General features: G+C 42.7%; 1 protein-coding gene across 1 annotated transcript in view; it reads left to right on the top strand.

Moving 5' to 3' along the window:
* Positions 1–14,277, top strand: part of MDGA1 (MAM domain containing glycosylphosphatidylinositol anchor 1) — a 386,593-nt gene that overhangs the window by 335,275 nt on the left and 37,041 nt on the right. Inside the window, exon 14 of the mRNA XM_084832471.1 lies at positions 628–759. Within this exon, the coding sequence (XP_084688597.1) occupies positions 628–759 (132 nt within the window). The remainder of the gene's footprint in view (positions 1–627; positions 760–14,277) is intronic.

Here is a 14,277-nt window from a genome sequence, read left to right as displayed (position 1 = left end):
TCCTGTTACCAGTTCATACTGGGCACTTGTCAGGTCTTTTGGGCCTTGCTGTTGCCCTGAGTGAAAGGAGAGCAATAACACAGGAAGAGCCATGTGGGATCAAACCAAAGGTGTATCTAGTCCAGCATGCTGTTCCCACATTGGTCAAGCAAATGCCTACGCAATAGCAGCCTCCTTCTTGCATTCCCTAGTAACTGGTATTCAGAGGCATTGAACACTGCACTATATTTTCCTGCAGCTGCATACTGGATGGAAACAATTGTGGTGGGCAGGCTGCCTTTTAGGGAAGCTTGCCTGTCATTGCTGGTCTTTCCATTGTGAAACCCTTGCTTCCAAGGAACATCGGGCTTCTCCAGAACATAGTTTGAGATCAGAGGCTGGAGGTGGAGTGGGGAGCAAAGTAGAGGGTTGGTGAAGTTGGCCATGGCCCTAGGTCTGTGCTTTTCAAAGGAGAGGATGCAGCCAAGGACACAGGGCTCCAGTGTAGCTCCCCAAATCCTCCCTCGCTGGTTCAAATCCTCTCCTTTCTAAATGCTGGCTCTAAAGCTTGTATTTCTCCACCCTGTTGACACAGAGGGAGACATGACAATGCATTACTTTCCTTACCTTTGTTTCTTCACTCTTCAGGCTACTATATGTTCATCGAAGCCTCTGCACCCCGGGTGAAGGATGACAAAGCTAGGTTAATGAGCCCGATGTACAACATGACAGCCAGATTCTGTGTCTCCTTCTATTATCACATGTATGGGAAGCACATTGGTGAGTGAGCTTGATGGAGAGCTGCTGGCTGGGATGGGGAAAGGACACTCTGAGATATAGAAGAATTGCTTTTTTGCTGCATATTATAAGGAAATAACATCCTCTAGAGCAGTGTGTTCCAGATCTGTTTTCTGCTGGTGATTGTCAGTGTGAGACTCCTTTACTTCCTGGCACTGAAGTTTTGTTTTGGCAAATAACACTTTTTGTTTTGCTATTTGAAATGCAGTGCTGGAGAATCCCGAGCTGGAAATCCTGTTGTTCTCCTAGGATATGTCAACATGGCCACTCCCCCCACCGCCTATTGTAGTTTCACACTCTAGTGCACAACTGCAATTGTGGAAAATGCCCTAGGGCAGGGGTAAGCAACCAAGGGCTCTCTAGACCATTTGGACTACAACTCCCTTAAGCCCCAGCCCCAGGGAGTATAGGACTTGTAGTCAAAAACATCTGGAGGGCACCATGTTGCCTACCCCTGCCCTAGAGGGAGGCAGATAGTATTTCCCTGTAATATCTGATACTGACCATGGGCACCAAGCTGTGCAGGCCACCTCTAGTTACTAAGCTTTGAAGAATATCCTCCACTATGTGTGTGTGTGTGTGTACACACACACACACACCCCTCTATATCAGTCCATCTGTTTATTTATCTATCTATCCATCCATCCATCCAAAACAGTTTTCTGACACTCATGGTGTAGAACACCTTTCTCTAACCTAGTGCCATCCAGGTGTTTTGGACTACAACTCCCAGAATTCCTGGCCATTGGCTGGGGCAGATGGGAGTTGAAGTCCAAAACATCTGGAGGGCACCAGGTTGGGGGAGGCTGTTCTACACCATGAGCACTAGAAATCTGATTTGGATTTGTTATTTTTCAGTGAGACCTCAGATTTCCAAACCTTTGCAGCTATCGGTTTCTGTGTTGGATGCATGGTAGTGGCCAAACTAATTTATTTATTGCATTTATATCCCGCCTTTTTTCCTCTTGCAAGGAACCCAAGGCGGCTTACATTATCCTCCTCCTCTCCATTTTATCCTCACAACAACAACCCTGTGAGGTGGGTTGGGCTGAGAGTGTGTGACTGGCCCAAAGTCACCCAGTAAGCTTCCATGGCCAAGTGGGGACTAGAACCCGGATCTCCCAGCTCCTAGTCCAACACTCTTGCCACTGCACCACACTAATTCCTGCTGTCCTCTGATTCCCATTGCTGTGATATAGGCTCACCATTTTTTTTTGTAAAGGGAATCCTCTTACATCCCTATCTCTTCTATGGGGACATTACAATATGACTTGGATGGAAATTGTTTTATGAGGATATCTGTGGGGTCTGGTTTGAAGAGAGCTTAGAGAGAATGTTTAACCAGGGCCTGCAGAGGATTCAGTAGAGGCTTTCAAGCTGCTATTTTGATTTAAAGAGGGAAAACAAGACCCAAGAAGATGGCAAAAATAATGTGCAAAAATGGATTAATTTTATGGGGCAAAGTCATTTCAAAGGACATTTCTCTCTCTCTCTCTCTCTCTCTCTCTCTCTCGCTTCACCTCCTGTCTCCAACTGCCGAGATGAAGCTGTAGCACTCAGCGAATGCCACAGAAGTGCCTAATGAGTTTCCACATTCAGTCAAGGAGCAATTGCTAATTTGTCACCTCTTGATTATAATTTCATTAATTTGAATAATAAATGCACTCTTTCTAAAGCCTGCTAAGTTATTAATCACCTGCTGGACTGGAGCCTGACTGAGAAATCAGGGCCCAGCCAGGAGTGTGTCTGCCTGTTAGTAAACAGGGCTGGTAAACAGAGTTAATTTACATCTTCCTCTATCTGAGCATATCAGATTTCATCAAGCTAGAAGCTGGTTCTTTCTGCCTCTTTCTCGCAGGGAGAAAGAAGAGAATGGTCCTAGATGTAGGATCCAGTGAACTCTAGGTCAGCTTTCCCCAAGTCCAAACTGGTTGGACTTCAACTCCCACCATCCCCAGCCAGTCCAACACATCTGGAGGGCTCCAGGTTGGGGAAGGCTGTTGTGAAGAAATAATTATTTTAGTGCAAGCTACTTTCCAGAAATGAGTCTCTATCTTTAAGGTTGATAGGTCAATTGTCTCACTATTGAAGCCTTTGATTTGCTCTACAAAGTCAATGTATTGGATGCTCATGCCTGCCCTATTGGTAGATGGTTCATTCTGTCCAGCCTCAGAGATATCAGGAGATTGTGTTAGTCTCACTTTACGTTATAATGATTATATCATGAATGCCTTATAGGTTTGTCTGATACAGGGCTGAGCACTGTGTGTGACTGTTCTAATAATTTTTAATCTTATCTTATTTTATCTTGCTTGTTTGTTTATTTGATTTACGTATATCCCATCCTTCTTCATATACAGCCCAGGACGGCTAACAGCCTACATAAAACACAATACACATACAACACATACATAACATTAAAACCATTGTAATTATCCAGCTAATTTCAGCCTTTCCTTGGCTAATCCTTAAATTATCTCTTTACCATTCAGCAAACCATCCTGGAAAGGGCTTTTTTTTTGTAGTATTTCTAGTACTGGAAAAGGTTGACTAATATGAAATCGGATAGGAAAAGAGAGCTCTTTCTACACTGCTTAGCAGGGCCAGAGTGTCTCATATAAGAGAATGACTAGGTTCACACAAGACAACAACCCACACTCAAGGTTGTCAATGAAACATGGGTTGTTGTTGAACCATGGATTGTTGTGAACCCAGCCAGGCTAACAAACCATGGTTTGTTAGCCACAAACAACCCACAGTTCACAACCCAACAACAAACCATGGGGTCTTTTCATGGTTGTTTATGGTTAACAAACCATGGTTTGTTAGTACAACAACCCACAGTTCAACAACAACCCAAGTTTCAATGACAACCCACACTCAACCCATACTCAACCTTGAGTGTAGATAGTAATGTTGTATGAACCCAGCCAGTATCAGAAGAAACCGTTAGAGGAGTAGGTCATTAATCACTATCACCACCCTTCATGGTTTACATACTTCTCAGGGGTATTGAATGTTGAAGGTATAATAACGTGGTTGGAAAAGTGGTTGGTAGTTGGAAAGTTTGAGGCTGACAGTATATATAGCTTTGACTTTATCTACTAAGAAATCCAACATGCTGTGTATCCTCTGACCACCCAAAATCCACCTGTTCTTCTGTGCCTTCACCATTTTCAAGATTCCTTTAGGTCATGCCTTGTTTCCTCACTGAAACCTCAGACACATTTCTCTGTTCTCTGCTTCCATCTAGCAATATTGGAGGTCTGTTAAATTTATGCAAGGTGACTGCATTGTTTTGCTTTAATGTTGTTTTGAGATGTCCCAGAGAGAAGAGTGAATACATTCTGAATTATTTAAAAACCAGACAAGATATACAGGCGAGGGCGGGGGGAGAGATTCTGCCTGCCTGTTTAAAAAGCAAACGCCTCAAGGGGCATTAATGAGTCCATCCCAAAATCTAAGCTCATTTTCTTCTCTCAGTCTGTTTGTCTCTCTGTTAAGCTTTGTATAGCATCCATCGCTTCTGTTTCTAATCATCCTTGCTTCCATTTAGTTTGTGAGGACAATAATTGTTCCTAATAATAAGCCAGGATGCCCCATAAACTGAGTGAAACGGCACAAACATGTGGTAGCTTGCCTTGATCACTTCTCAGCTTGCCTCTTGTTCAACAATTGCCTGAGGTGATAAGTGAGAATGATTTGTGATAGCAGCTACACATGCTCAAGTAACGGCTTCAGTTATCATGAGATAAACATAATTCACTCTAACTCTTGTTATAAAATTATTATATCATGCTACGCTGCCTTATCTCAAACCAGTAAATACAGTTCTATACCATAAGTGTGTGTGGGAGACTAGTTCTTAAGATCTGCACTTCTTATCCTTTCCTTCCCTCAGGATCTGGCTCACACATCATCAAAGGTCTTACTCTGGCGCTCATTTCTTTTGTTGCTAATGATGATTTGCTGCTGTTTTTAGCAGCCTAGAGATGCTCTCAATTTTACCATTAAAAAGCCATTTTATTTTCCCAGAAGAAAGTGACACAGAATCATCCTGCCCACTTCCAGTATTCTGGCACTAGGGTCAGACCTATACTACCACTTACTGTGGCTCAACAAACACTTTGAACCTGGAGACCCTGGAGAGTGTCCAGTGGATGAATTCTGCTGCACAGTTCTGAGAGAGAAGGACCAGGCAGTGTATCAAGGCCCAGAATGTTTGACACCGAAGTCATGATTCCCCCTTAATTCAAGGCTAGCTTAAGACCACTTGCTCATCTCCTTGTCTTACCACCAGCAGGGAAACTCACACAACAACTTTGAAACCTTTGATTATTAATACAGAAACCTTTGATTATTAATACAAAGGTCTTTGAAACCTTTGATTATTAATACAGAGGCAGAGCATATCGGAAGCAAGTTGACTCCTAAAGCACAACTTGCTCATCCTGCACCAGATTCCCAAAGCAATTGTGTGGACTCACCACAGCCCTCAAGGCTGCTTTCAGTTTGTTTAAACTTGCAGTTCTCTCTATTTCTTCCTTCCTCTTCCCAAATTCAAGCTGCAAATTTGCTTCCCTTTTCTGCCCCCTCCCTGGGCAATCTCAGACCCCACTCTGCAAATAACTACCCATTCAGGAAAACAAAAACACTATTTGCTCTTATTGAGGAAATATCAACTAGTCATCCTGACCACTGGCAAGCTATCAACTTAAATAAAAGGTAACCAACTCTTCCTTGACTCTCCAGGACAGGATTTCTATTGCAGCAATAAATCACTGGAGACGGCCGAACACATGCTCCCAAAATGTGAATTGTACCACAAAAATGTTTGTGATACTGGGTTTCATCCTAGCTCACCAGTAACTCCAATCCTTCCATCACCCAAGTGTCACATTCCTACATAACAAAGATACAAAGCTGATGGCTTGACTAATTTCATCCAGCTGTGGGTTGAAATTGAAATGTGGATTTGGGTACAGCAAAGGCAAGGGGAAACAGGAGCAGATTGACCAACTAACTTTCCTTTACCACTTCCTTTACCAATGCCATCGTAGCACAGCAGGTAAACTGTAGTGTCCTTTGTCAGATTCATTCTACATATCATCACCACCACCGCCAATACAGTCTGGCCGAGTCCCATCACACTGTGGAAGGAGATTACGTACAATCTGACATGTATTTATTTTTTTAATAACCAGTTTATTACCCTTTTTTCTTTCCTATTCTTTGCTGCATAAGCCCAAAAGCTAGTTTACTCTCCACAATTTGACTATAAAATATCCATAGCCATCCAGGCAAATCTTCCCTGAGAGAGTTCCCAGACACTGCTCGTTTATAATAGATATGACGAAAGAGAGAAACAGAATACAAATGGAGCGTTTGTAGCCAGTGTATAAAATATTCAGTAACTAACAGAGTAGGGTGATGTTGAATATCTCTCAGCTGAACGGACAGCCGGGTGGAGGGGAGATCTCTGGAGGCCAGTCCTACTCCTTTTAATTTATTCGGCCGCTGCTCACACACACACATACACACACACACACACACTCACACACTTTCTGTGTCTGTTTCTTCTCTTGAAATACCAGGAAGCTAAGGTGGAAGCTTCTAGGGCTTCCAGAGTCTGCAGCACGGTGTGGCAGCTGTTACAGGCAACTTGTCTATTGAACCAAAAGGAAAAATATAATAAAGCCAAGCTAGTCAACTTCTGAAAGGCATTTCAACTACTGAATATGTATTTGATGACAATACTGTGGAAATCTCTGTACACAGAAGTGAACATAGTCCAGAGAACTTTCAATCACTGGCTCCCTATTCAGGTCTGGGCGCGATTCAGTGTTGGCTTTCTGCCTTCATTTCTAATATGGCTTAGAATGGTACCAGAGCTGACCCTACCATTAAGCAGAGCGAGGCATGTGCTCAAGGAGTGGGGGAGCAGCAGCGGTGTTGGAAGACAGAGCAACATGTGCAATGGAGCCTACTTTGTGCCCCCTGTACTAGTCTACTTCCCTCAGGTATGATGTAGAATGCTGTTCCATCTCTAGCAGTGAAGTAAGATTCAACTGCTGCTCCAGTTGACTTCTATATGTGGAATAGGGGGCACACTATCTTATCCTTCATCTCAAGCGGAAAAATATCTTTGGCCGGGCCTGGGAACCTGGGTACCTAAAGGACTAAATGCTCCCACATGACCCTGCCAGTCTATTAAGACCAGAGTCTGAGGCCCTAGTGACCAGGGAACATGTCCTTTCTGTCATGGCACCTCAGCTTTAGAATGCTCTCTCCCAGGCTGCTCACCTGGCACATCGTTTATTAAGTTTTAAACCGACTATGAATGAAATTGTTTGCCCGAGCTTTTAATGTTTAATCAGTTTATGCTGCTGATAGAAATATTTTCCTGTTTATTGCTGCTTTGTTGATTTTGATGGCTGTTTTTAATGATTGCTGGTTTTTATTGGTTGCTGTTAATGTTCTATTTATTGTTGTTGTTTTAACTGTTGGGAACCTGAACTTATAAGCCAGGATAGAAATGTTTTATTTAATTAATTAATCAATCAAACGGTCAATCAACTGAGGGTGCAGTCCTATGCATGTTTAGACAGAGAAAAGGCCTACAATTCCCAGCATGCCTCAGCCAGCCATGCTGGCTGGGGCATGCTGGGAGTTGTTATAGGCCTTTTCTCTGTCTAAACATACATTGGATTGCGCCCTAAGTAAGTAATACATTGGACAGATAAGAAAGAAGATGGATAGATAAGGCAGGGATTGACCAATGACTAGCTGGGATGGGGTGGCATAAGCAAAGGTCAGTTGGCAGTGGAGGCTGAGGTAAATCTAGGTTTTATCGGAGCTGCTGTGATACCACAAGACTCCTTGTTCCATCTTTGATTACATATGAGAGACTTGTTTTATGTAGCCACTCCATTCTATTGGCATAGAAGGTATGGCCACCTTCTATGAGGTATGAAGCAGGGGTGGGGGAAGTCAGAAGCATTGACCACATTAGTGGTCTACCAAAAATGGCCAAGAGGACCCATGCGATGAACATTTGTTGTCTCATGTCCTGACGTTGCCCATCTCTCTGTTGCTCTCAGATAAGTAATCTATTATGTGAGATCATATTGTTAAGCTGAGCTGGAGAATGTGTGTTTCTGGAACAGGCGTGCTTCATATTCTTTTAAAATTCTTGGTAATGGCTGGATTAGAATTGGATGAACAGCCAATGCTGAATAATCCCATGCGTGTAATTTTTATTTTTTTATTTTTTTGGTGCTCAGACTATCTCTTAATACATTGATGGCATTTTCCTTTATTCTTTGTTTAACTTAGTAATCATCACACATGTAATTGTACCTAACTCATTGTTTCAGAGACTTTAGCAGCTAGAATAGTGACTTGCACAACACACACCCCTCACTGCAGTGGAGAATCCTGATTATATAATTCAGCTTTTATGGGCCTGAGATTTACAAACAAGTATGGCTAGAATAGTGATGGAGTTAATGTCTCCAGTTAACTAGTTTGTGAATCAGACTGGGCTTTTAAGTGGGCTTTGTATTTATCTTACGATTCGACAAAGTCATGGACACAGTAATTATTTGGGGTGAGAAAGTTTAGCTTTTTTAATGTAGGTAATACGGGGTTATTTTCCTGCATTGAGCAGGGGGTGGACTCGATGGCCTTGTAGGCCCCTTCCAACCCTACTATTCTATGATACTTCTAATAATATATCATAATCATCATCATGGACATGGTGTACTACTGTATTTCTCTTACACAAATTAAAGGGGACAGGAAATACAGACAATTTGAGGACAGTGATAGGCCCTGGGGAAAGAACACTGTCTGGCCCCGATCATACACGCAACCTTTTCATGTAACATTGATACTCACCGTTGACCTATTGAGCTAATTTAGTGAGTATTGATGATCAGAGACCAATAATATCATGAAATCACAGCTAAATTTGCTGAACCCAGCCACAAATAAGTAACACATGATGCATTTCTATGAAGAACATATAATATCTATTCCTTAATACTTAAAAATTAGCCTATGAGGCTATTGTTCTGCAAATAAATACTCACACATCCAAAGATGTGGGTTCTCAGAGGTACTTCCACTTTCTTAGTTTGTAAGCCTGCAGGCAGGGTTTGTTCTTTTTAGCGTAATTATAGTACAGTGCTGAGTCCTTGAGGCACTTTATAAATAATGAATATTATTATTATTAGCTGTTCCAGGAAGTCAAATGCAATAGACTCAGAAGCTGAGCTATTAGTTATTGAAGAGCTGAAAAGTGCTAAGCTAGGCTAGAATAGGATACGTAGAATAGAATAGAATAGAATAGAATAGAATAGAATAGAATAGAATAGAATAGAAAGTGGGTAAAGGGGAGTCCAGACACAAGCATGTGCCCTTCTGCTAAGTTCCTAACAAAGCAACATAAGCAAAGAAAGAAATTTCTGTACCCTAACTAGGATTTCATGGAGTCTTCTCACATCAGCATTTCCCTCTTCCACGGTTCCACCTACAAAGTCTTCACGTAGGATTTTATTAATGATAAATGACACATGTGGACTTGCAAGAAATTGCAGAGGCAGGGTTATTCTTTTCCCCTCCCCCCCCCCTCTGTCTCTCACACACACACACACACAGCAGGACACAGACTCACAAACATAACATGGCATAGACACCCGGCAACATGAACACACATACTGTACCATAGCAAGAACACACAGACACACACCTGACAGTCACCCACACAAGTACACAAACACTGTCCTGAAGACACCCACACATGATCCCCCTCCTCCACCATGTCTCAGTCACTCTTCCCCACCACCATCACCACCTCTTCCTCCTCCCTGGTGGACAAGAGCAAACAGCAGGGAGCAATGGCCAGTAGCAAGCAGCTGAATCAATTACGGCCACTGCTCCCTTTAGGGCTAGTGGAAGAAGAATTTCAGATCTTACAAAATGTTAAGACACCCTCTTTCTGGACGTTATGTCCAGAAACTACCTGCACCCTTCTCCCCTTTCAAAGAGTCCCACCGTCTGGGCCTCCATCAACTCATTCATTTAAAAAATGGCTCCCATTATCCTCCGCTGTAATGCCTGGCCTAGTTTCAGTGTTTGTTCTTAGCACTTAGCATTATCTGTGTTTTTTAGTGCGCCTCTTATCACAGGGCACTTGGGAGGCAATATCTGTCACATGTGGTGATAACCCACTGCCAGCCACTGCCGTCCCATTTGCTTTACTTCCCAGCACTGAACACTGAATTTTCTGGAATGTAGAATTTTATGGCACTTGAGAATATAAAACAATGAAAGCTTGAATTTAATGGGATGGGATTGTTTTTCCTATGTTAAACAGGTTTTAATTTTTAATGTTGAACTGCTCCTGTCCGGACAATATGTAGTGAAATATACACATCTGTACTACAAAAAACATATAATGTTTTGAAATGCAAAATAAGGTATTTTAACTATGAAAACAAAGTGTCTTCCTCCGCCTTCTCCTCCTCTCCTATTTCTTCCCCTGTTCTGTCCTGTTTCTTCAGTGCACAGTGATCTGCCCAACCCCCAGAGATATCCGTCCATCTGTCCAAGAAAAAACCATGCATCACAGTAAAATATGCAAAGCTTTGGGTGCTGTCCTATATACTGAGGGGGAAAATGCAAGATACAACTTTGCATATATTTGTGCCATTTATTCTGCAACTCATGGGGAAGAGCAAAGAGCAGCACAGAACACTGAAGTCCCTCTTCTCTCCACCCCACCCACAGCTCATGGTAATCCTAGTCAGTTCCTGTCCTCTCAAATTTTGTTTGTTTGCTTTGAATTATATTCCATTCTATTCCAAGTGTTCAGAGTGCCATATCACCAAAGGGTAAGCCACTAAAACCTCAATAGAGGCCTTTTAAAAAAGGACATTGAAGCAAATGTGAAGTAACATGCACTTTAATCAACAAAAGCTACCATTCATAGACCTGGTTCGCACAACATGATAAGCCATGGTGGGTTGTCACTGTGGGTTGCTTCAAGGTATCTTGTCTTGACATCCAAACCCAGAGTATGTTTTTCGTCATGGGTTGTTTTCCATGAACAAGCCACCTGGAGAACCCATGGCTTGTTGCTGGGTTGTTCAGGGTGGCTAGTTTTCAGGGCTGCTTGTTGTGACGACTGAACCTAGCAGGATGACTTCATCAAGGGTTGTCAGGAACAGCTAGAGAGCCGCCCAGCAAAAGCAGCGAAAATTCCTGCCGTTCCTCACAATCTTGCTAGTGCTGCCACCATCCTCCCTCATTGCTTGTCAGTTTCCACGCTCCTAAAACTCGAGAATAAAAGACACCGGAGAGTGTCCCAAATGCGTTCTCAGTCTTTTTGGGGGTCTTGTGTAAGTGCGCACATTTGAAAGTCCACTGCTATGAAATTTGCAAAATTTCCCCCTCTGCTTTACTGCTGTTTTATGAAATTTGCGTATCTTTACTAATCCACCTCACTGCTCTGCCTTGATATTTGCATATCTTTACTGATCCCTGTCACTGCTCTGTAACCCATATGTATGTCTGACAGCTAACTATGGAGACCAGGGGAGGGAAGCGACAAGCACAGAGTGGGAGGAGAGCTGAAAGCAGCTGGCAGCTACAGGAGAAGAAGCTTTTCAGGCAGGTGTAATTATTGTGTTAGTATGTGAAACAGCTGTTTTCTTTAAAAAAAAAAAAGTGTTTGCTAGCAAGGCAAGCCCCAAAGTGGAGGAAAAAAAATTGACAAGAGGGGGGTATCAGTATGGTGAGCTAAATAGCAGACATTCAAGTGCTCTTGCACAAGAACCCCCCCCCATTTTAATATTAAAGTTTGCAAACACATTGCTGCGTTCATAAGGGCCCAGAAAATTATATGCATTTGGCAATCTGATGCGGGGGGTGGGGGAGTTCCCCTCGTTAGCCAGCAACCCCAGCGGAACAATTGCCAAAAGGCTGCTACGATATGGAATGAAGAAATGAGGATTTCTGCTGCAAAGTCACCTGGGATACATGGCAGGAGCGAGTGAGAGGATTAAGGGGGAAGCAAGCCACAGTGCGCCCAGTCGACTGTCAGGAGTAACGTGGGTTATTAAGCGAACAAGCAACCCACAGTGGCTTATCTTCAGGGTGATCTAGCGTGATGTACTAACAGCCCACCTTTGTTTCCTGATTGGTACCTATGTTTTCCCTTGTGAGGTAAATAGCAGCAAGGTGGAGCAGTGCTGGTGGAGTTAACTCCACTCTTCTTCAGCACTATGATACTTATCAGAATATGGGGAGAAAGTGACTGCACATGCCATTTTTTTTTTTAAATTGCAGGAGATCCAATTACAGATCTCCTGATGTCTCATCCAGGTTGGCCCTAACACTGCAGAACCAAAATGGCTTCAATAGACTAAAAAATGTAGTCTTTTGCTTCCATCTATTAAAACATACTCTTTCTGATTCATCAATGAAGACTTTAGCTGAGTTTGGAAAGCCAGATGCAAAGAAGCCAGTTAAGCTAACATACAAGGAGCAAGAAGTAATGTGGAAGACAGAGAACATGAACAGGCCAAGAAACAGCTTTAACTGATGTTGCCTGTGTGTCATGTTCACAATCAACCCAATCCTTTAATCTTCCTTTCCTACCATCAGGCCATCTCCCCTTACTGGCCAATCCTGTCTTCCCCCATTCTTATCACATACTACCAGTTATGATATGAATGTGGCAACATATTTACGAACATTAAGTGTGCTACCAAAACCTTGTTATTTATTTACTAGCATAAACCTTTGCCACCACGGGCACTAGTAGTCTGAGAATGATTGGATGAAAATATGTTTTGCCATTTCCTTTGCTGCTGGAACAACTTTCAGGAGGCATTTCCTTCTTTCTCTCCCTCTTCCTCTCTCAACTTTCTAATTATGTCCCACATCAGCTTCCCTTCAATGAGCACTCCAGTAATACAACCTCTTCCCACTACATTAAAGCAAGCCTCCCCCCACTCCTGCCATAGTAAATGGGGTCTTCCAGTTGACCTCCCTCCCTCTCATTCACCCACACAAATAGCATCCCTCCTTCCAATAAGAACCCCCTCCCATTACATGAAAGCATAGACAGACCCACCCCTCCTCTGTTGAAGGGAAACGGTGTGTTCCAAGCCCCCACCCTAGAAGCCCCCCCTTCACTGGGCCTGAAAAACAAAAGATGAGATGGGGGATAGAAGGAAAAAACGCCACTTTTCTCACACCTGTCCTGAGCCAGAGCCATCAAATATGGTTCCGGTCTTCCACCCCACCCATTCCTGCCATGTTGCCCTGCCCACTACCCACCCCCCTCACACAGACATACAAATACACAAACTGCACCCGCATGCAGCAGCCCCTCACTCTGTGATTCATCCTGTTCAAAACAATACAATCATGGGGGGAGCATGGCCGTTGTCCCTAGCAACTGCCATGGGGCCTAGCAGCGCCCCATGAAGCCTGCCTATAGAGCAAAATGAATAAAAACAAGACCAAACAGAAAGAAAAAAAAGAAAAGCAGGAGGATGCAGGTAATGGAGTTCGAAAACACATGATGTCCGATAAGGCGCTGTTTGGCACATCCTTTTTTAAAAGATCATTTAGCATTTCCATACATTTCATGTTGAAAACACGTGATGTCAGATCAGGCACTGTTTGGTGCGGAGGAAATAAACTGGCACTGAACCATAGAGCAATAGGAGACTGTTTGGCATGGAGCAAATAAACATACTATTTTGCTATTAAAACTCAAGCTTTGAACTTTTTTGAAGTTTCAAAAATTTTTGCATATCCACACTGCTCAAGCTTCAGTTTTTAAAAAAATGAGCAAAATCAGTTTGGTAGATCTCTAGTAATAAGCATTACACTAATGTATTCTTATATAGATGCATTTTAAATCACAGTTTATTCATGGGTGGTGAGCATATTTCTCTTTTTATTGTTTGGCTATTATATTTTAATTATTTTAATTACTATTTTATTGTTTATCAGTTGACATTTTAACATACATAATCTTCAGTGCCTTTTCAGACAGAAAGGTGATTTATCAGCAATCCTAAGTACACTTACAAAGGAGTAAGTCCCATTGAACACAACTTTGAATATATGATTGTGTTATTAGGCTGCAATCCTATACACACTTACATGAGAGTAAGCCCCATTCAACATAGTGGGACTAACTTCTGAGTAAACATGCATAGGATTATTGCACAATATGTTTAAATAATAAAAAGAAAGGTCATCTTTGGCCTGGGCTATCAACTTCTGTCTCCTGTGAAAAAAGTTCCTAAGGAGCAAGGATTACTGAGTGATATTCACAGATCCCCTTGTTAGTGAGAGTAGAGGCAGTGCTGACACAGCGTGGTCCTTTCCTTTGCAGAGGTTGCAGAAGCTTTCAGGAGGCCGAAGAACCGCAAGACTTAATAACTGCAGCCTGGTTACCCCTCAAGGCTTGAGGCA

This window comes from Heloderma suspectum, chromosome 1 (genome assembly GCF_057233095.1).
Source record: "Heloderma suspectum isolate Gila_16-S chromosome 1, 16-S_ref, whole genome shotgun sequence".
Taxonomy (NCBI): domain Eukaryota; kingdom Metazoa; phylum Chordata; class Lepidosauria; order Squamata; family Helodermatidae; genus Heloderma; species Heloderma suspectum.
This window is presented reverse-complemented; position numbering and strand designations above follow the sequence as displayed.